Source organism: Rhinolophus ferrumequinum, chromosome 3, assembly GCF_004115265.2.
Source record: "Rhinolophus ferrumequinum isolate MPI-CBG mRhiFer1 chromosome 3, mRhiFer1_v1.p, whole genome shotgun sequence".
Lineage (NCBI taxonomy): Eukaryota > Metazoa > Chordata > Mammalia > Chiroptera > Rhinolophidae > Rhinolophus > Rhinolophus ferrumequinum.
In genome coordinates, this window is record NC_046286.1 from 14676371 (window position 1) to 14699071 (window position 22701).

At 48.8% G+C, this 22701-nt stretch overlaps 1 protein-coding gene across 3 annotated transcripts in view; it reads left to right on the plus strand.

The window, feature by feature from the left end:
• Positions 1-17641, plus strand: part of RUNX2 (RUNX family transcription factor 2) — a 325498-nt gene extending 307857 nt beyond the window's left edge. For 2 of the 3 annotated variants that reach the window (XM_033100697.1, XM_033100717.1), the window contains one exon: positions 16551-17641. In XM_033100697.1, coding sequence (XP_032956588.1) covers positions 16551-17140 — 590 coding nt within the window. In that variant the 3' untranslated portion in view covers positions 17141-17641. The remainder of the gene's footprint in view (positions 1-16550) is intronic. The other variant, XM_033100743.1, reaches the window with a different exon arrangement.
• The last annotated feature ends 5060 nt before the right edge of the window (positions 17642-22701 follow it).

A 22701-nucleotide genomic window follows, 5' to 3' on the forward strand; every position in this document is an offset into this window, starting at 1 on the left:
TGACATCAAATTCTCGAGTGAGGGTGGTATGGGGGTTTGGTGCCCTGCACAGAGCCAGCCAGCAAAGGGTCAGCCGTGCCCTTCGTCTGCGGGCGCTTCCTTCCCTGTGAGGCCAGGGAGGTGCTGATCAATGGAAGGGCTGCTCTGGTTTGTCCAGTTCGCCACATGCTGAGGCTGGAGGGCCTGGGTGGTGTGCGGTGCTTTCTGTCACCTGTGCACTGTCTTGTGCTCGAAATCTTTGTGGCCTCGGGCATTGCAGGGGTAGTAGGAGAAAGCCCACATGTGTGTCCTTGATCTGGGATGTGTTGCTGTGTGCCCAGAGGAGGATGTGACACTTGCAGGCATACCCAGCCGCCAGACAGCACCTGTTAAGGGACACAGCTGCACAGGGCAAGGGGAATTCTTGGTCTCTGCCTCACCGCAGCCCCGGCAGCTGCCTGGGTGTTTTCCCACATTCCTCTTGTGATGCTGCTATTCAGAAGCCCTGAGTGGGGGAGAGCCTCCTGGGGCGGCAGGCCTCCGCTCCATCACTATGACAGTGACCCGTACCCAGAGGGGCACAGACTCGGTTCTAGTGAGTGGATTCAGTCTCAGTTTCAGCCACCGGTCTGAGAGGCAGAAACAAATTTTACAGCCAAGGGCTGAGTCAGATTTGTTTTAAGTTATTAAAATGCACCGCATGTTAAAAACAGGAGGTGCAGGTGGAGGGAAAGGGCAAAGGAGAGGCAGGGACAAAAGACAAAGAGAAAACACCAAGCTGGGGAAGAGTCCATCTCTATCCAACTGGCTCATTTTCCGATAATACACATTAGGAGGGAAAAGTTTTGGGCTGCACGAAGGAAAAGGAGGAGGAGAAGGAGAAGGAGGAGAAGGAGAAGGGGGAAGGGAAGAGGAAGAGGAAGATAAAAAGGAAGAGGAAGAGGAAGAGAAAAGGGAAGTGGAAGAAGAAGAAAGAAGGAGAAGAAGAAGGAGAAGGAGAAGGAGAAGGAGAAGGAGAAGGAGAAGGAGAAGGAGAAGGAGAAGGAGAAGGAGAAGAAGAAGAAAAGAAGAAGGAGAAGAAGAACAGAAGTAGAACAGTTGTCTAAAAGGTAAAGGAAAACAGGCCAAGAAATTACTTAGAGGCTTTCTGAAGACCTCATCACTCCCTGTACTTGTTCCAAGCCATGTAAGACACAGGGAGGGCAGAAACAGGAAGCATGACAACTGAGCGGAATTCCACTCTGGAATAATATTTTTTTTCTCATATAACTTCTTTAATCCAAGGACCTCAAAACACTTCACACATTTGCAATAATTGAACCTCATCACATACTTGTGGGAAGGAAGAGTGTTATTTTGCTCATTTTATATAGAGGTGAACTTGCAGCACAGAGAGTTTGAGAGAAAATATCTCCAGAGCCCGCCAGTGAGAAGGGCCTGCCTGGGTCTCAGACGAACCCCAGGCCTGCCCCAGCAACCTGCTGCACCTCCACAAGCAGATTGCAAAAGGTGGGACAGGGTGGGCAAGAAAAAGGAAAGCTTTCGTTAGTTTTAAAATAAACAAACAAACTATATTAATAAATACGTAAATATATAAATATATGTATTTCTATTATTGAAATACATATACATTTATTTTAAAACTATAATAAAATACTTTTAAAATAATAAATGTGTAATGAAATGTGACATATATAATAAAATTTTTAAAAAAAATTTAAAAATCACAGTTCACCAAGGTTTGATTCCTTGTTACTCAGTGGCCTCATTTTACATTCTTGTTTTGCCTTCACGAGTAAGGGAAGAGGCAGCAATTCAGAAAAACAATTTTTTTCCAGAAGGAGAAGAAAACTGAAGAGTTGTCGTTTTCAACGGTGGTGAGATGGCGGGAGGGGAGGGCGGCAGGGGGAGGGGAAGGAAGGGAAATGGAGAAGAGGAAAATTACCTTCCTCACCTTGGTTGAAAGAGCCCCAGAAAATATTTATCTTACGTTTACCTCAGAAGGGCAGAAGGTGTTAAGAGCTATGTGAGCTTTGGCTTTAAATTGGGATTTTCCTTCCCAAGTTAGGCTTTCTACAACCAAGGACACAGCTCTTCCTCAGGGTCCTAGGTTCGCATGTGGTGAAGGGGGCTGAGTGGGCAAAGGAGCTGTGACTTTAGAGCAATGAGGTGTCTCATTTTTATCCATGCTTATGCTGTTCTCACTTGGTGTCTGCCCTTCATTTTCTGCATTTGAAAGAGAAGAATTCAGATATTGGCCCCTAAACTCACAAGGGCATTAGACAGTCTGTGCTATATTTATATCAGGCTTTCATCTTCTTTGGTCCCACAGTGGTGTTTAATGCCCCCTAATGATGACAATATCAACAAATCTTTGCTGTTTGGATAGCAGCTGACAGTTTGCAAAATGCTTCCACATATGCTCCCAACAACCCCGTGTGGGGCCAGGCTCCACAGACATTTAGCCGTCTCGTTTTAATACTCCCTTCATTTTAATTCCAGGATCTTTTGAAGGACGTCATTGATCCAAGGGCTTCCTCCCAAACTCTTGGGGGTAATTATAAACTACCACTAGCGGAGAGACTGGTCATAGCTGGTTTCCCCTGGCAAGTGGTATTCAGTCCTGGTACTCAGACAATTCGCACACAAAACTGTAATTAATCTGCTTTGTTTGACTATTTCAGATTGGTGGTCAACATCAGTAAAACTGAACCAATCCTTTTACCTACCTCCCTAGTCCAGTTCACTAGGACCTTTCCGCGGATGCTCCCGGTTCCCAGGTCTTGAGAGGACATTGTAAATCTGAGCGATACTCCTTCTCTCTTCTCCATTCCTCTTCTGGTCTCCCCTCCCATTCTCTAAATACCCAAAATGTAAAGATCAACAAAATCATACGAGAGAGCTTAATTTTAAAAGGACGTGCACTGCATAAACAGGGGTCTTTCTGTACTTCTGGAGAATATTAATATCCTGATTAAATATAGTTCAATATATAAATATGTGCAATATAATTTTATAATATAATAGATACATACATTATAATACATATACTATAAATATGTTCTGCATTACATAACATTATAATAAATATAATATAAATATATATAAATATATTTATAAATATAATATAAATATATTTATAAATATATTATAATAAATATAATATAAATATATGATTATATAAAAATAGTTTAAGTGGTGTAAATATAGTTGTCTTATCTCCTCCAATTTGGGGACAGTATGGAGGGAAAGTGGGAGGGGGAAGGGGGACTTGGGGATTTTTATCCTCAGTTACTCAGCAGGGAGATGCTTTTCATGCTGTTCCAGAAGGGAGGGAGAGCGACTGCAAGTTATACCATGTGTCAGGGTACATCACGTTGACTCACGGCTAGATCTTGAGAAAAATTCACAGAAGTCAGGAAATTCCCAGCAAATGCTCTCATCTCACCCTCTGCTGACCCTTCAGTGAGAGCAGAGGTAGGGTCAGGCTGGAGGACATTTTCAGAAAGGAAAAATCAAAGCCCTTCTGTTGCTTCTGTGTGCCTGTGGCAGGGTACCGTCCTAACAGTCCTGGCTGAAGGTGCAGAGTCAACCTCAAGACCCCGTGACCTGGGGCAACCGGCACTGGGTGTTTCTTCATTCCAGACTTTATTTTTTTTTTGGTAAAAGTTTTTCCCCCTTATGTGTCTTTGTTTCCCCGTGGGGAACAGCATCTTTCCTCCTGGGCAAAAAGTAAGATGCCCAAAATCTCCACTGCCAGTGGATAGGGCCAAATTTAGAGTGGGCATTGTATACTTGAGCTTGGCACAAAGGGTTATCTATCAGTAGGAGGAATGGCAAGAAAAGGGAAAGCACGGACCCAAAGTAGCAACGATATCCTGAGAAGAGATACAGTGGCAAAGCCGAGATGTCTAATCTCCAAGGAATTCATAGGAGAAAGGAGTGGGTATTAAAAGTGCCTGCATGGGGCAATTAGGGAACCTGATAGGGCCCTGACATCCTCTTAGGATTATTTGCTTCTCAGTGCAGGGGGCTGGGGAGGATTGTGGAAACAGGTGACAACAGACATCAGAGGCGTCAATTGTGAAGAGCCGGAGGCTGCCCCCTGGGCTTCAGGGATTGCTAATAGAAACCCGGTGATTCACTCATTAGGCATTTGCCAAGCATGTGCAGAGCTGGGCATTGTCACTTTGGTCCATATGACAGTGGAGGGTCTTGGAGGACCATGAGCCCTCTCCTGTGTCCTGCCATTGACTTAGGGAGCACACTTGTCTAGAACCTTGCTGCTTATTGCCTTGGGAAATGGGGCCATCACTCATCCCTCCTCTCCAGGTGGGGTACCCCACTGCTTCCTTACTCAGTGTGGGTTGACTGCTTGGCAAGGGACCATCCTGGAACAAAGCAAGGAGGCGTCTTCTCTGAGGTGCTGTCTCGGCTGAGCTGGTGAGCGGACACGTGTGCGTCCACCTGCCACGCCCCAGAGGTCCTGGAGCTGTGTCTTGTGAAGAGGGCCTTGTGGTCCTGCCTCCTGCTGCCTGGCTGTTAACTCACCTCAGAAGAGCTGGCCGCGTGGGGCTCCAGTTGTTTCCCCAGCCCCCCGCCAGACTGTCTCCCCTCCCCAAATTCCTGGTGGCGGCCCAGCTCCCAGTGACCTCAGGTTCTAATATTCTCGGGTTTGTTCAGACTACGCAGCTGGCTCTGCTCCAGGCTTCCTAGGCTTGTTAAAGCCCGAATGCCGTCTTTTACTACCTTGCTCTCCATCAAGTTCATCAAGCAGTTCTTTTTCATAAGCGAGATGGCCCCTTTGGTGAGCTCTCTCCTGGGGCGGAGGCTGGGGGCAGGGAGACTGGGCTTCAGCGGGGTCTGTCCTGTGCTATATTACTGTTATTTTTTTTAATGATAGTTTTAAAAATGAAGTTCAAAGGTGAGTGACCCTCCAGGAGGAAGGATTAAACCGGTTGATTTGGAAGCTGTTCAATCCTGGAGTCATTGCTAAGGAACATAATCTATTTCAAATTTTTCTTTATGAGCCAAAGTTGGTTATGGTGTGAGAATAGCTTTTTCATTCTGTCTGTCCCTTTCTGCATACTACAAAAAATATTCATGCCAAGGAATATACAGGTTGTATAAATATCTCTTTAAAAAAATCACATAAAGATATTATATATAGTCACATATGTCTCCTTCCAAATGGGTGTGTTCACAGAGACACATAGAGATATCCTTCACACCCTATATGTAAAAAAAACAGCCAATTTAGAAATTGGCAGAGCAGCCCTGCCTAAGTGAGTAGAAAAGCTTGGCTCGGGGCTTAACAAACAATCCCATAAAACCCAGGCTTGCTTTTCCTGACCAGCGATGCATGAGAGACCCAGGGTGGCCAACTCGAGCAAGCGCGGGAGCCAGCATTTGCAGTATTGTCCAGAAAGGGTGGCAGAAAAGTTTCTTTTTGCTGAAATTCAATCTGTTCCTAGAAAAAAAAAAAAAAAGCTTCTAATACTGGTTGGCTGGACGTCATTCTTGTGTTTCTTTCTGCTGTAATATCATTTTAGCTCCTTTAATGTCCAAGATGTTACTTTTACATTTGGTCTTCTTGCCTCCAGCCTTAGCCCGTCAGCCTCCACACGGCTGGCTGCCAGGGTAATGTTTTAAAACTGCAAATCAAATCTATCACTCTCCTACTTAAAACCCTTCAGTGGCTCCCCATTGCCTGTTCAAGTTCAAATTCCTTAGCTTAGCAAACAAGCTCCTCAGCCGTCTGTCCTTGTTACCTTTTAAGCCATTTCACGCAAGTCTCCTATTCCCCACGTACCCTAGATAGACTCCAGCTATTTCAAACTGTTTTTCAGGCCACAGTCTCCCAAGCCTCATGCATTTGCGCATATAATTCCTTCTACCTGGAGTGCCCCAGGGACATGAATGGGACAGTGACAGCATCTGCTGCACAGTGCAAGGGGGATCAAAAACTGAAGTGCTGGGGTGGAGGTGGCATTTTCATCACAGGTGTCCGAAAATGGTCTCTTGAGAAGGTGACTTTGAGCAAAGGCTGAATGCTATGAGGGGATGAGCCATGCAGATATCCAAGGCAGAAGCTGTGCAGCTAGAAATAACAGCAAGTACAAGGGCCCTGAGGTGGGAAGGCACCGAGTACCTGTTAGGCACCGACTACTTGGAGCAGAGTGAACGAGGAAGGCATGGGGCAGCCAGTCCCCTGGCTGAGGACCACGGGGCTCTTGAACTGAAACAATTCCCACCTCTTTTCTGTGGCCCATGGTGCTAGTGTGACTGTGTGACCCCGAGGAGCCAGAGACATGGCTGTGAAATGCTTGGAGGGTTGAAATCACTTTGCTTATGAAAGCAGAATGGGTTTAAACGCTGATTGAAAAGTGTCAGGCTCTAGACTTTACTTTCTTCTAACCTATGTCCATACAGTCTCAACAGAGCTATTTTAGGATTTTTCACCCTGGAGACCGAAAAAGGAAACAGGTTTGAGGACGCAGTAATGTTTAGGTCCAGTACTGGGTCAGTGCTCCTCACGCGTAGGGGCCTCTGTGGGGTGTTTAGTTTACATCTGACCTATAATGTTCTCAAAAGCAATTTATTTTATCACTTTTTTCCCTTTTATATTTTACCGAAAGTCCCAGACATGTCATAGATGGACCTTCTTTCAAGTATTTGAAAAAAAATTGGGAATTAAGTGGTCGTAACTTTCCCCACTTGCTTTTTTTATTGTGGTAAAATATATACAACGTAACGTTTCCCGTTTTAACCATTTTTAAGTGTACAGTTCTGTGGCATTAAGTCCCGTCACACTGTTGGGTATTCATCACCACTGTCCATCTCCAGAAGCCCTCAACCTCCCCAACTGGAACCCTATACCCGTTGAACATTTATTCTCCACTCCGCTCTCCCCCTCGGCCCCTGGCAACCACCATTCTCCTTTCTGTCTCCATGAATTTGCACACCCCAGGAACCTCACACAAGAGGAATCATACAATATTTTGTGTATTGGCTTTGTGACAGGCTTATTTTACTTTGCATAATGTCTTCAAGATTCATCCATGCAGCATGTGTCAAAATATCCTTCCTTTTTAAGGCTGAATGATAATTCCATTGTTTGTGTATATATACGCATATATAAACCCCATTTTGTTTATCCAGACCTCCATCCATGGACACTTGGGTTGCTTCCGCTTTTTTGCTATTGTGCTATAGTGCTGCTCTGAACATGGGCGTACAGGTACCTGCTTTCACTTCTTCTCCCCTTCTTTAAAGGTACTCTTTGGGCAGGGTAACTTTTGGCTGCTTGAATCAGTTTCTGTGCCTGCCCTTCTACCTTCCCAGCTACTTTGCTTTATCAACTTGATTGGTGATGAACAGCCTTCATTAGTTCAACCCTCAGCCACTAGGAAATGAGAGTTTGGATAATTCACACAGCAGTAAAAGGGTGATGATGACTTTTCCCATGTCACTCCTTGGGAAGTCACTAATGCTGCAAGAAAGCGAGACCAAGGATTTCTCCAGGAGTGGGCCTTCTGATGCTCAAAGCACGGCCCCTCAGAAGAGTCTACAATGGATTGGTAGTGTTCTTCCTGAGAGAATCAGAGGGCACATCCTGGCCAGAGCTACTTGGCATCTCTTGGGACGGCCTGGTCTGTTGGCTGTGGCAGAGCATAGATGAAGCCAAAGCCATGGTTTCAGGGTCCCCTGGGCCAGCTCATTTCACTCAGTGGCTGAAGACTGCACTGAACTCGCAGGCAGCTGGCCTAAATGCACTTGACTTTGAACAAAAAAGATGCAAATTGAAAAAGAAATTTACATTAAAAAAGTTCACACACTTTCAAAATAGAGGAGGCCCAAAGATGAGAGAGAATGGACCAACATGGATGAGCCCTGGCTTGGGAGTCAGCCAGCTGCAGATCAGAAGGGAGTCTCGTCAGCCGTGGGCTTTGTCCAAACTATTGGAACTCTGAGAACCTCAGTTTTTCCATTTGCAAATGGGTAGAGGGTCATTGTTGAGTAACACTAACTGGGTATTAGCATATTTTAATTACCTGGGTGATTTAAAAACACAGGATGCCTGGGCACCATCTCTGGAGATCCTGATTTAATTGATTGGGGGCATATGTAGTGTTGACAAAGCTCCCCAGGTGATTTTAACATACAGTCAAGGTGACAGAAAATGTTCACAGGCCTAGAGCGTGGCAGACCCTCTACAAATGGTAGCCCTTCTTCTCAGCACTCTTCCCATGCCTGCAAAAATTTCATAATGCACATTCTGTCCCTCACATGGAGTGGCCCCTGGCACCTGCAGCCTTGGTTCATGTCTCAGCAGGGTACTTAGCATAGCTGAGCCTCAGTTTCCTCAACAGGAAAATGGGATTAAGAAAATAATCCATTTGTTTGTCTTGTTCCTTTGTTGTTTTCAGTTTTAAATACCATGTATCAGTGAAATCATATGGTTCTTGACTTTTTTCTCTCTGACTTATTTCGCTAAGCACAATAATCTCAAGATCCATCCATGTTGTTGCAAATGGCACTATTTCAAAAACTCATAGACACAGTGGCTACCAGAGGGTGCAGGGGAAGGAAGTAGTAGATGAGGGTGAAAGGGATCAAATATATGGTTATGGAAGGAGAACTGACTCTGGGTGGTGAACACACGATGTGTTATATAGATGATGTATACAGAATTGTACACCTGAAATCTATGTAACTTTACTACCAATTGTCACTCCAATAAACTTAAAAAACAAAAAGAAAAACAAAAAAAAAACGCCAGAATCCAGCTCATAGTTTTCCATGAAGATTTAAAGAGAGAATTTGGCACATGCCTTGGAGATAAGAAGCACTTGGTAGATGTTGGCTCTTATTGTGAGAATGATCTGTGTCAAGTCAGCAATCCCCTTATTTCTACTGCAGCCAGCCCTTCTCACCCACTCCAGAGAAACCAACCCTCCTCTCCCGTGTGGGGCCGGCCAACTCCAGCTCTCCTGCTGAGCCATGTTCCTGGGAGATGCCTGGTGAGAACTTGGGATCAGATTGAGTCAGAGGTATTTGTAGACTTGACTCACCAGGTCTTAAAACCAGAAGATTGCCCTGTGGTTCTCATGACGTTCCTGGAAAATAAAAGAAGCAAATACTATTGGGCTGAGTTCATCAGACACTCAACCCTTCCTTTTGTGTGCCGGGCGTTCCGAAAGGAGCAGGCAGAAACCCTGCCAAGTCTGAACCATCAAAGGCAAGGGCCCGGCTACAGTGCTGAGAGATGTTGCTTCCCCTGCAGACAGGTCTCGTCCTCTTCCCACAGGCTTCTGCTTCTCTCGTTCCCCAAGGCTACCCGGTTTCTCCTCCCTCCAGGTTCCTGGGAAAATGTTCCCAAGGGCTGCCTCTGGTGAGGTGTGTCAGAGCTGAGCTATGCTGGAGGGCTGGGTGTGGGGTGGGAAGGGGCCACCCAGACTCCCGAGAATGAGAAAGGGAAAGTTCCCCTTCTAGAGCCAGAATTTTTGGAATCTTGTAGTGAAGCAGCAGCCAGGTAGGGCACCCATTTCTTTGGTGTCTCCTTTTCCCCATCCCTTTTAGCCTTGCCGCTAGTAAGTCTGGGATGTTTCCACATCCCAGCTGTCTGTAGAATCTCCCTGGCTGCACCTCCAGAGCTATGATTCTAACAAAATCCACTGTATTTTATAATTTCTCACCTGCACCTGGGACCTCCGAGCTTCCCTCTCTGCTCCTGTTCTGTCTACCCCCTGGTGAACTTTTCAAAAATACAAAACAGATCATGTCACCACTCACCTTGATGCTTAAAACTTTCCCAAAGCTTTCCATGGCTTCTCGGATAATGGCAAAACTCTTTAACAAGTTCAACAAGGCCATGTGTATCAGGATTTGGTTTGGCAGTGAATGACAGAAAACCCATTTTAACAAAGGTTTGAATAGATGAGATTTTCTTTTGTCAGTTGAACTAGTGTTAGCACAGCAGTTCCTCAGAATTATCCGAGACTCAGTTCTCTACTCTATCATCCTTAGCATGTGGTTTCCACTTCATGGCCCAAGAGGGCTTCTTGAGAACTGGCTATTGCCACCAAATCCCAGGCACAGGAAAGAGGAATTGTACACAGCACTTCTACTTGCATCGTTCGACCCAGAATTCAGTTACATGGCTATCACGAGCTGTAAAAGAGGCTGAAAAAAGGCAATCTTTATTCTAAGTGGCCATGGGCCAGCTAAACAGGAGAAAGAAGAGGAGAATGGATATTGGGTGACAACTGACGGTGTGTATCGTACGCTACATCTCCTGACCCCTACTCTCCTCTTGAGCTCCATTTCACCTCATGCTTCCTCCCCCAACTCTCTCCAGTCCTGTCACACTGGCTTTCTCTAGGAGTCTCCCGTATCTGCAGGGCTCCTTCCTGCCACGGGCCCTTGCTCATGCTTCAGTATTTTCCCCCTCTCTTCCTACTTAACTGCTCATCCTTCAGAACTCTGCTCAAGCAGCATTTCCTCGGGGAATCTTCCTTGATTAGATCAACCCCCTATGTTAGGTGCTTATAGTATACGGATTGTGTCACTGTTGCAATTATATATTTGTTTGTGCAGTTACTTGACGTTTTTCTGCCCTCACAATGAGGTCAGGGTTTTGGTCTGGTTTTGCACACTGTGGAACATTCTGCTAGGCATGATGTCGGTGCTCAATAAATATATATTGAATGAATTAATGAATACATTTAGCTATTATCTAATATACTAAAATAGAAGCTAGGACTCAGGAAATGATTTTTCTGTGCCAATGGTGGAGGGTGACCAGGAGGCTGGGAGATGAAGTAGAGTTGGGGAGAGTTCTAACTTATCCATTCAGATGGAGTATGCTCTTGGTTGTGGGGGAGGAAACACTGACCTGGAACTCAGGAGACCTATTTTCTGGTCTCAGCTCAGCCCCCAAGAGCTGGACCACTGCCTGGAGACAGTGAGATGTGGTCAGATGCAGGATATATTTGAAGGCAGAGCCTACAACCATTGCTGGCAGATTGGATGTAGGGAGTGAGGGAAACAGAGGGTCAAAAATTAGTCCTGAGTGTTTGGCTGAACAAATGGATGGCCATTTACTGAGAAGGGGTAGACAGTGAGAACAACAGGTTTTAGGGAGATGATCTAAAGGGGTCACGTGCGAATGAGTCACAGGTTCCTATAGCTGGCTGACCCTATACTTCAACTCTTCCATAGGCGTCCCCCAGAAAAAGCCCAACCCCCAGGCTTTGGTGTTACCACGTGGGTGTGAAAAAGGTCGTCCTTTCAAGGTGCATAGCTGCCAGCCAAGAAATGATTCAGCCTGACTCAGCAACAAGATGGAACAGAAAGTGGTCAGAAGACCTTGCCCCGCAGGTTTGGTAGGAAGCAGCCACTTTCCACTAAAGATCAGCAACGAGGCCAGGAATATATCCATTCATGGTCACTGCAGAAATCTGTCAAAATCCAGAAAAGGATAATCCCATCACATGCTGAACATCTTCATGTATTTTCTCCCAATCTTTATTTTACACGGTTTTCTGTGAGCCGTTGAACTCATCCACATAACATGGTTTGGCAACTTCCTTTTCTCACTGAACAGTAAAGCACATGTTTCTAAATTGCTTTTCAGAGAGGACGTACAGATCTACTCTGCTATAAATAATGTGTTTGTGCCTCTCCCTTGGCAGTCTTGTCAGCAATGAGTATTAGCATGAAAGTACTTCGCAAATGTTACAAGCGAAAAATAGCAATTCATTATTCATCGTTCATAATTATTTCAATTCATAATCATTATTTTAATTTGCAATTGTTTTATTTCTAGAACGAACACTTCTCAAATGCTTATTGGTTATATGTTTTTTCAACATATATTTTTCAATGTATATTTCAACTCACAATTCACTATTATTTTAACTTGTAATTAAATATATACTTAATATATATTTAACATGATACATAAGTATATATTTAATATATAATGTACATTATATATATATATATATATACAGATATATATATATAATGCACTTTCAAAATTGACTTTTGCAAAGATATTTATAGGATGGTAACAGGAAACAGAACCACTGAAATTTAGTTAAAGGTCATCTTCCCCATCTCAGGAAATAGCATCGCCTCCAAAAGGTCGTATGTGTGAGGGAGATGGTGGTATCAATGGGAAGAGAAGGGAGTGCCAGGGGTAGAAAGTTTGGATTTGATTGTTGGGTGAGCCAGGTTCACACGCTGGCTTCTCGATTTAGGGTGAAGCTCCAAGCTTTACGAGCAAAGCAGTGCTAACTAACTAACTGGTGAACATCTGCTGTGCAGCTCTTTTGGATTTCTGCCCCAATCTGATCTGCCAGGAGGGTTTTGGTATCTGTGGAGAGACCTGAGAGCCGATGGCCCTGTCTGCTCCTTCAGGGTCGGGACTCTGTCTGGTTCGGCTGTGTCTCCAGAGCCTAGGACAGCATCTCACACACAGCAGGCCCTCAGGACCTATTGGTTCTGTGACTCAATGGTCAGGAGCCTGAGTAGATGACTAAGAAAGAGGACAGTCCATTCTCTGTTCTGTTCTCAGCTGTGCCACTAACCAGCAAGCCCCTTTCTCTCACTGGCCTCCATCTCCATCTCCGCGTCTTACGTGGTTAATCCAATGATAGCAGAGTGTGGGGACAGAGCCCCAGAGAGCAGTTTCCAGGCTCTCGGCCTTACGTGGAGGGGTGCTGGCTCTGGTAGTAGATAGCCGTCAGCTGTGGCTGGATGGCCGTCAGCTGTACCATTGAGCCATTGGCCACTAATATAACTGCCGCGGCTGTGTTGGGGAGTGGAGTTGGAAGGAGAGTCGAGGGAAGTCAGAGAGTCGGTCGGTTGGCAGAAAAGCGGACAGCAGGTCGCATGTCGTGTAAACCCAGCCGCCAGTGTGACCATAGTGGTATGACTTCCTTACCTATGGCTCCGCGGGTGTTCCTTTTTGGCCTCGCCATATCCTGTGTTCTTCTGTGGGGAGCGGGAGCAGAGACCCCGCAGGCCGCCTCGCACGACACAGAGATTCCTTCTAACTCTGAAGTTCTGTAAAAACACCAAACCCATCTTTGCCTTAACTTCCTCTTCTATGGTACAGGAGGAAAATATCGACTTCCCGTTAGGTTGCCAGGTAAAATATGGGACACCCCATTAAATTAGAATATCAGTTAAACAAGAAATAACTTTCTTAGTATAAGCATGTCCCAAATATTGCATAGACTCCATAAATAACTTAAGCACCGAATGATTAAACAACACACAGCTGGATCGGTTTATTGCATTTGGAGTTGTGTTTCTGGACACAGCATCATCTGGATGATGATTATATGGCATTCATTCAACAAGTATTTATTGAGCATCTACTCTGTGCCAGACACAGTTTAGGCCCTGGTGACACAGCAGAGAATGAAATAAGCAATGTCTCTCATTTCATAGGGTTTACATTCTAGTTAACAGAAAACTACATAAAACATCAGGTGCTCATAATTCTCAGGGGACTAACAAGGCGGGATAAGGGTCAGAGACCGTTCAAGGGGGTGAAGGAAAGAATTAAGGAGTCTGATGAATCGACCCTCTGCACCTGAGAGCCCTGAACCTTTACAAAGAGCTGTGTTTGTAACAGCAAGACCCTGATACTATTTCATAGCAATCACTGAAGCTGCATAAAAATCACGTCATTGATTCTAAAGCTTTTGTCCCAAGTCAGGGATAAAATGATCAGTTGCTTGGATGGAAGAGACCTATAAATTACTTAGCCCAGATTTGAGCTGAGCTGGGGCTGCAACAAAGTTTCCTGACTGCCAGGGGGAGTTCTGAGAGGTGATATTCCTGTTAAAAATGTGCTTCTGTTTTCTCAATTCTATTTGCCAGTCTGGTTGGGGTGAGTCCAGACAAATTGATGTCTCTTGAAACTGTAGCTGAAACAACAGCGAAGGACTTTCCTCTTGAAGAAATCTTCACACACACACACACACACACACACACACACACACACACACAACCTCCCAAGCCAGTGTTCTCTGGTTTCTTTGCTGGAGATTATTAAGCTAACAACAGGAGAGGCCACCTCTCTTATTATTTCCCTGGCAGCCGAGAGAGGTTATCAGCACCAATACTCTATCTTCATGATCATATTAGGTTTCCGGGTGGCTCCTCTATATCTGGTTACTTTAGTTCCTACAATCATGAATCCTATGCTGTGGGGACAGAGTCCCAGAGAACAATTTCCAGGCTCTCGGCCTCATGTGGAAAGGTGCTGGCTCGGGTAGTAGATGGCCATCAGCTGTGACCAGTTAGCCATCGGCCACTGATATAACTGCCGTGGCTGCACTAGGGGGTTGGTTGGGTTGGTTGGTTGGCAGAGAAGTGGACGGTGGATTGCAGTTAGCAAGGGGTTGGTTGGTTGGTTCATAGGTTGGCAGAGAAGTGGACGGCAGGTTGCAGGTCGTGTGGCTCCTGCTTCCTGTGTCTCCAACCCAGCTGCCAGTGAGACAATAGTGGTAGGACTCCCCTATCTGTGGCTCTGTTGGTGCTCCTTTTTGGCCTCACCATGTCCTGCGTTCTGGTGCAGGGAGCAGGGCCAGAGACCCCGCATGACATACGCTTTACTGCCAAGCTTGTCTATTAGGTCTACACCTTTGCTACCCAAAGTGTGGTCCCCAGACCAGCAGCGTCCTCATCACCTGGGAGCTGGCTGGAAATGCAGGGTCTCAGGTCCCACCACAGACCTGCTGAATTACAACCTGCCCTTTAGAAATGTCCCAGGGAAATGACATGCACAGTAAGGTGTGAGAAACCCTGCCCTAGAACATTCTGGCGCTTGCCTCTATTTCATGTCACACGTGAGACTTCTATCTGATTTCATATAAAGAGCTCTTGTCTGCTCCAAGAATTGGCTGTGTGAAGCTCATTAACATCTTTCTCAAGTAAAACCAGATCAAACTGTTAGGAGAGTTACTCTTTTATCCTTTTCAACTCACAGGAGTTATGTACTGAGACACGTCTGCGAGTCTTGGTCTACAAAATAAGACCACCACAGCATCCTGAGGAAATTAGGTTTTGGTGGAAGAGAGGCCATTCTGTGAAAGCCAACAGCAGAAAGTACCCATGGTGTTTCTACCAGAGAAGTGTGCAGGCACATTGGTGGCTTCGCCTCAAACGTTGTCCCTCAAGGAACATTGCCTTCCTGGTTCCATCAGACAGAATTCCCGACCACACAAGCTGGACCTGCAGACATCTGGGGCCCGTGAGCCCTGTGAGAACGTTGTTGGGCGCTGAAGTCAGGACAGCTGAGGGAACAAGCTCTCACCAGATGATTGGGGCTTCTCTGAGTCTCAGCCAAATGCAGATGAAGGAACAGCTCACCCATGACGAGTGGGAAGAGCACACATGTTCATATGCAGTGGGGGACGTGTTTACTCATTGACTCTTTAATCATGTCACTCTCCCCCATATAATAAGGTGAGGTAATCAAGCAAGTTCTGCCTTTGAAGGGCTCGGAAACCCAGAAGGTCAGGGCATAAAGGTGGGCACCGAAATGGACAATGCAGAAAGCTGAGAGCAGACACTCTAGCTGGAATGGGGAGAGAGGCCTCAGAGACGTGGCTCCAGTAAATCTCAGAAGTGCTTCTAGGGTGAGCGTGGACCATCTATCCAGAGACAGTGAACAGGGTACCGGAGACAGCGGCGTTAAGGTCGTTGGCACTGATGTGGGTACTTTGATCTGAGCTTGGTAAACCTTGCTACTATACCCAGTCACAAAGACCTGCCACTCATTTTCTACCTGGAGGCTCAAGAGATTAAGGGAGAATGAACGAAGGTAGGTTTGTCAAGTGCGTCCAGGTCTTGAGTACTGCCCACTGTGAACTTAGATCAATGCTTCAAGTTGATGACTTTTGCAGGCAGATGGATGGGTCCTGGGAGGGTCCCAGGGGAGGTCCCTGGACCCAACCGTCTTGTACAGATGGGGAAATGAAACCAAGCCCCCAAGGGGGAATGGGACTGGCCAAGGTTCCAGGGCATGTTTTGGCAGAGCGAGAATCAGCACTAAGGTCTCCTGGCTCTGGGTCCCAAATTCTTTCAACTTCCCCCGAAAGCTTCGCTTTGCTGGGACAGTGGAGGGAGCCCTCTGTTTAACAAACACACTTCTGCTTCTGAGAAGAGTGGGGAGGGCCCACTTTTCAGTCTTTCCCTGCTGTCCTCAACAAGATTGCCTCCAAATAGGTTGCAACTCCTGCCCCAGCCTGAAGGTCCCTCTGTCTTTACAGGAGTGGGGATGGAGACCCTCATTCACCAGGCTGCCACGTTGGACTCTGTGGTCCTTCCTGCCTCCAGATTCCTAAACTCAGCTCCACACCGTGGCCACTTGGTTCTTGTTACATTAACTGTTCATCTAACCCTCCCTTCCTCACTAGATTGCAAGTCTGGGGGTAGGAAATAAATCTCCACCTCCTTACTCAGTTCTTTAGTACCTCCTATGGAGCTGGGCATACGGTTGACAAAAAAAGTGCCTGAGTGACCCTTTCTCCTTTCTTCCTTGGCAGATTCAGAGCCCAGTACCTTGGACTCCCAGTCTTCCACCACCTTGTTCCTCTCCTCCGAGGAGCCCGGTCCCTCCACCGCCGCCCTGCCCTCCCCCTCCTCCTCCTGCGAGCCCCAGGCGTTTTCCCCGGGCCCTGCTGTACTGCCCCCACTGCTGCCGCCTCCGCTCCCCTCGGCGCCTCCGGGCTCCAGCGCCCCACGGCGCTCCGGCCTCTTCTCCGTCGTCGCCTCCTCCCCAGAGGCTGCCCCGCGCCTCCTTGACTGGCTGCCCGGCTGTCCCTCGGCCACCCCTCCTGGAGTCCGGGGGGATGATCGGGAGCGGCCGACGCCCTCCCAGGGCCCAGAGAGGGGCTTTGCCCCGCGCCGGGGCGCAGCGGGCCGGGAGGAGGGCGCTGGGGACCCAGGCACCTCTCCACCGCCCTGCGCCCCACCCTCTGTTCCTGCGAGTTTGGAAGCCAATGTCGGGGACATCCTGGTGGAGTTGCGGACGATGAATGGCCACCTGGATGTCATAGCGAGGGCCCTCACCAAATTGGCCTCGTCCCTGGGTCCTCAGCCCCAGCCCCTGTCGGATGCCCCGGATGCCAATTAATGGGGTTGCCACCGGACTGTGCAACTGAGCAGTGCTCAGTAAAAGGATCCTCGAGGGTACCGGGCATCCCCACCTGTCGGTCGCGCGGGAACCAAGCAAACCCAGCAGAAGAGGGTATTACTCTGCTCAACGTACTTAGGGGAATGGACCTCCCCTCGCAATTCCGTCTGAAATGATGGCACTTCTTACACCCTCTCCTATGTGAGGCTCTTTCTCAGCGTTTTCACAGCTGCCCTCCTCGTCTGTGCTGTCCTGGCCCTTCAAATGTCCTTCTCTTGTTTTGGAAAAGGCCTTGAGCTCCTGACAAGAAAAGTGCGCCAACACAGTGGTGGAACACTGGGAAAGATGCTCAGAGAAGCATCCCTTCACATCCTACATCTGTGACTTCAGAGTGGCCGGAAGGCAAGTGCAAAACATATTACAAAAGCAACCATAGCTCAAGGACAGCTCCAGCTTTTCTCTCTCTCTTGGGTTGTTGATAGTGTATCTTGATCTCTGGTGACTTTTACACATTTCTTTTGAAAAATAGTTTGGGAAAGTTTATTTTTTCTCATAATCACATTTCAAGACATTTGGAAAATAGAGAAGTGAAAAAAATCTGATGTATTTGGAGAAGGGTGGGTATTTAAGCCTTTCTTATGAATAAGAAAGTATTTTGTGTAATAAACAAAATTTTTGTATGTATTGTCTGGTGTTGGCCTCTCTTTGCCACATTTCTTCCTTTGTGTGGCGTGCTCTTTCTGTTCTTAGTTAACTTCCAAACCCTCCTTTATCTCTGAGTCTTATTTCAACTTTCCTCATGCTTGTGAAGAATAAACTTCTAAAGGTTCCCATGATTCTTTTCTAAAACTCCCAGCTCTCCCTTAATTTGATAGAACCACCCCTTTTCTCTGGATTGGAGCAGAAACTGAGTCACAGAGTGACTGGCAATACAGAGGTAGCCAGCATCCTCTACACACTAGATGCCAGGAACACCATTCTCCCCAACTGTGATACCCCAAAAAACGTCTCCAGACATTGCCATTGTCTCCTGGCTGAAACCTAGGTGAAATTTCAGAAATCTGGACTAACATGTCCTCTAGGATCTAACCTCCCATAACAAAACCGGGTTCTTCTCACCTTCCTATTTGAATTAGCATTTTAATAAAGTATGATCATTTGCCAGGAGCATATACTACTTTTTCCCCAGGAACAAACCTAAGGTTGGATATCACATCGCACTGAGTAAAATCCCTGTGGGGACAGAGCCCCAGAAAGCAGTTTCCAGGCTCTCGGCCTCATGTGGAAAGGTGCTGGCTCAGGTAGTAAATGGCCATCAGCTGTGGCTGGTTGGCCGTCAGCTGTAGCCATTGAGCCATTGGCCACTAATATAACTGCTGCGGCAACGGAGGGAAGTCGAGGAGAGAGGAGGAGAGAGGAGGAGACTGAAGGAGACTGAAGGAGACTGAAGGAGACTGAAGGAGAGTGGAGGAGAGTGGAGGAGAGTCGGTCGGTTGGCAGCAAAGCGGACAGCAGGTCGCACGTTGTGTAAACCCAGCGAGACCATAGTGGTATGACTTCCCTACCTATGGCTCCGTGGGTGTTCCTTTTTGGCCTAGCCATGTCCTGCGTTCTTGTGTGGGGAGCGGGACCAGAGACCCCGCCGGACGCCCCGCACGACACTTGGCGTAGTCGGCAGGATACCCCGCCTGACACCCCGCAGGCCGCCCCACACGACACTTGGCGAAGTCGGCAGGGTCCCCTGCACGACACATGGCGCAGCGAGCAGGGTACGGTGTCGGCCAAAGCTCTCCGAAGGACGGTGGAGCAGTTTGTGCATATGAACACTCAGTCTCAGGAAGACCAGGAGGAGCAGCTGCCTGAGAGCTGGAACCCCGTGGAGGGGTGGGAAGACATCCACGGTTCCCCAACCAGCAGAGGCCGGAGAAAGCGAAGGTTGTTGCGGCCCTGTGAGCTGGGAAGTGCTTGCTGAGGCAGCCCGGATGCAGGACTTGTAGTCCCAGGAGGAAAGGCTTGCTGAGTCCTCCGTGGGAGCTGAGGGTGAGGTCAAGGTCATCCCTCACCCCCAGGACAGCCCTGGCGAATGACTATGGACTATGGGGAATTGCCTTCCATCCCTAATTTAATGGATCACTTGACTGTTTGGGAACATACCACCATGTAGTGGAACTGGGGGATGTTTGCTTTTGTGTCTTGACCGGCCGCCATTGAGAATATGTAAGCACCTTGACTGTGAGCCGCTATTGTTCCAGCACGGTACCATGAGAGGCCCTGGCTGTGTCCAGGAAGCCGGGCTGTGCCCAGAGAGAGTGGCCAGAGAGAGTGGCGGTGCCCTGAGAGGCCCTGGCTGTGTCCAGGAAGCCGGGCTGTGCCCAGAGAGAGTGGCCAGAGAGAGTGGCGGTGCCCTGAGAGGCCCTGGCTGTGTCCAGGAAGCCGGGCTGTGCCCAGAGAGAGTGGCGGTGCCCTGAGAGGCCCTGGCTGTGTCCAGGAAGCCGGGCTGTGCCCAGAGAGAGTGGCGGTGCCCTGAGAGGCCCTGGCTGTGTCCAGGAAGCCGGGCTGTGCCCAGAGAGAGTGGCCAGAGAGAGTGGCGGTGCCCTGAGAGGCCCTGGCTGTGTCCAGGAAGCCGGGCTGTGTCCAGAGAGAGTGGCAGTGCCCTGAGAGCCCTGGCTGAGTCCAGGAGGTCTGGCTGTGTCCAGAGAGTGGCAGTGCCCTGAGAGGCCCTCTTGTGCCCGGGTAGACTAGTGGTACCCTAAGAAGTCCAGGAAGTCTGGCTGTGCCCAGGAGTACTGGTGGTGCCCTGAGAAACCCTGGCTGTGCCCGGGGAGACTAGTGGTACCCTAAGAAGTCCAGGAAGTCTGGCTGTGCCCAGAAGTACTGGTGGTGCCCTGAGAAACCCTGGCTGTGACCAGAGAGCTTGGCTGTGTCCAGGAAATAGCATTCACCTCCAGGTTCCTCGCACAGGGCCCCTCGCGGAAGACACTTGTCGCGTAGATTGTGAGGCGAGAGCCTGTAGGGGTGGAGTGTGGGGACAGAGCCCCAAAAAGCAGTTTCCAGGCTCTCGGCCTCACATAGAAAGGTGCTGGCTCAGGTAGTAAATGGCCATCGACTGATCAAATGGCCATCAGCTGTGGCTAGTTGGCCGTCAGCTGTAACCAGTGAGCCACTAGCCATGAATATAACTGCCGTGGCTGGGCTAGAAGAGAAAAAAAAGAGAAAGGGGGGGAGCTAGCAAGAAGATGGTGGCTGAGTCTGCAAGCGGCACAGTGAGGGTTGAGAATTGTGTTGCTCCTGGTTCCTGTGTCTCCAACCCAGCCGCCAGTGAGAGTATAGTGGTGTGACTCCCCTACCTATGGCTCCGTGGGTGTTCCTTTTTGGCCTCACCATATCCTGCGTTCTTATGTGGGGGGCGGGACCGGAGACCCCGCCGGACGCCCCACACGACACTTGGCGTAGTCGGCAGGATACCCCGCCTGACACCCCGCAGGCCGCCCCACACGACACCCCGCATGACACCATACTAAGGTCCAAGGCCCTGGCTTATCCGTCAAGTTTTTGGGTGTTGTGTGGTCGGGTAAGACAAAGGTTATACCTGAGGCAATCATTGATAAGATACAAGCCTTTCCCCGGCCGACCAAGGTCTCCCAATTGCAGACATATTTGGGTCTGCTAGGATATTGGCGGGCATTTGTACCCCATTTAGCACAAATGGCAAGGCCCTTGTACAATATGATAAAAAAGGGGACCTCATGGGATTGGACAGAGGCTGTAGAGCAAGCCTTCATTGCCACAAAACGGGCGGTGCAGCAGGCACAGGCTCTGCAAGTAGTGGACCCCGGCCGCCCATTTGAACTTGATGTTCACGTAACCCAAGAGGGGTACGGATGGGGCCTCTGGCAACGGCAGGAGTGTCTCCGGTTGCCAGTGGGATTTTGGTCCCAATTATGGAAAGGAGCAGAGGTCCGCTACTCACTAATAGAGAAACAGCTGGCTGCTGTGTACGCAACCCTAGTGGCCACAGAAGCCATCACAGGAACAGCACGGGTGTTGGTTCGAACAACCTATCCTGTCCAGGGGTGGGTCCGTACGTGGACCCAGGGACCCAAAACGGGGGTGGCACAGACCACCACCCTCGCCAAGTGGGGTGCCTACTTGGAGCAACGTAGCACCCTTAGTTCAAGCCCTTTGAGCAAAGAGCTACAACAGGTCCTGGGGCCTGTGGAGCTTGTAGCCCAGGCTGAGCCAAGCGCTCTGCCTAGAGGGGAGGACTTGGAGCCCTTGCCCTATAAAGAAGGACAGTCCCCAGTACCTGAGGATGCCTGGTTTACCGATGGTTCTAGCCGAGGGGCTGCAGCTGTTTGGACGGCTGTTGGTGTGTAGCCCAAAACAGACACCATTTGGTTTGGTACTGGGACGGGCCAGAGTAGCCAGTGGGCTGAGCTACGGGCTGTGTGGATGGTAATCAGCCACGAGCCCGGGCCCCTAGTTATTTGTACTGACAGCTGGGCGGTGTTCCGGGACCTAACGTTGTGGCTCCCTACATGGAAACACCAAAACTGGTTGGTAGGACACCGTCCACTGTGGGGTCAAGCCATGTGGCAGGACCTTTGGGACCTAGGGCAGAGAAAAGAGGTGACCCTAATGCATGTCACAGGTCACTCCCCCTTAGTGTCCCCAGGTAATGATGAAGCAGATGCCCTAGCACGGGTCCGATGGTTAGAACGGGCTCCTGCCACTGATGTAGCCCATTGGCTGCATAGGAAATTGCAGCACGCTGGAAGCCGAACCATGTGGCAGGTGAGCAGACGCTGGGGTCTGCCTTTGAAATGGCAGGAGATAGCAGATGCCTGTTATGACTGTGCCATCTGTGCCCAGGACAATCCCCAAAGGCGGAGGCTCCCCTGGGAGACACAGCAGATTACGCGAGGGAGGGTGCCCCTCACTCGCTGGCAAGTGGATTACATTGGACCCCTGCCTAAGGCCCGCAATGCGATATACGCGTTTACAGCAGTGGACACTGCTACGGGATTGATGTTTGCTTGGCCGTGTCCAGCTGCGGATCAGCGGCATACAGTGGTCGCTCTTACACGGCTATGCGCCCTCTATGGGCGCCCCCAAGTCATTGAAAGTGACAGGGGTACCCATTTTACGGGGCAAGAAGTGCAGCGCTGGGCTGCCAGGATGGACGTGCAATGGTTGTTTCATGCTCCGTATAACCCACAAGCAGCTGGCATGATTGAACGCTATAACGGCCTTTTGAAGCAAGGTCTCCGGGTGTCAAAACACCCTCCCACAATGCGTGACTGGGCCTCGCGTTTATGGGATGTCCTGAGAGTCCTGAATGAGAGACCACGGAAGGGAGGGCCGGCACCAGTAGAAGCTCTGCTACATCGAACGGCCGCTCCCATTCAATTACAAGTTACCACCAGTGAGACTCTGTTAAAGCCAGGCTACGGCAGGAATGGAAACATTTTGCTGCCAGCACCCACATGCTTGAAAGCAGGGGAACGGCAGCAATGGACTTGGCCCTGGCAGGTCAAAAGCCCCCACTGTCGATGGTTGGG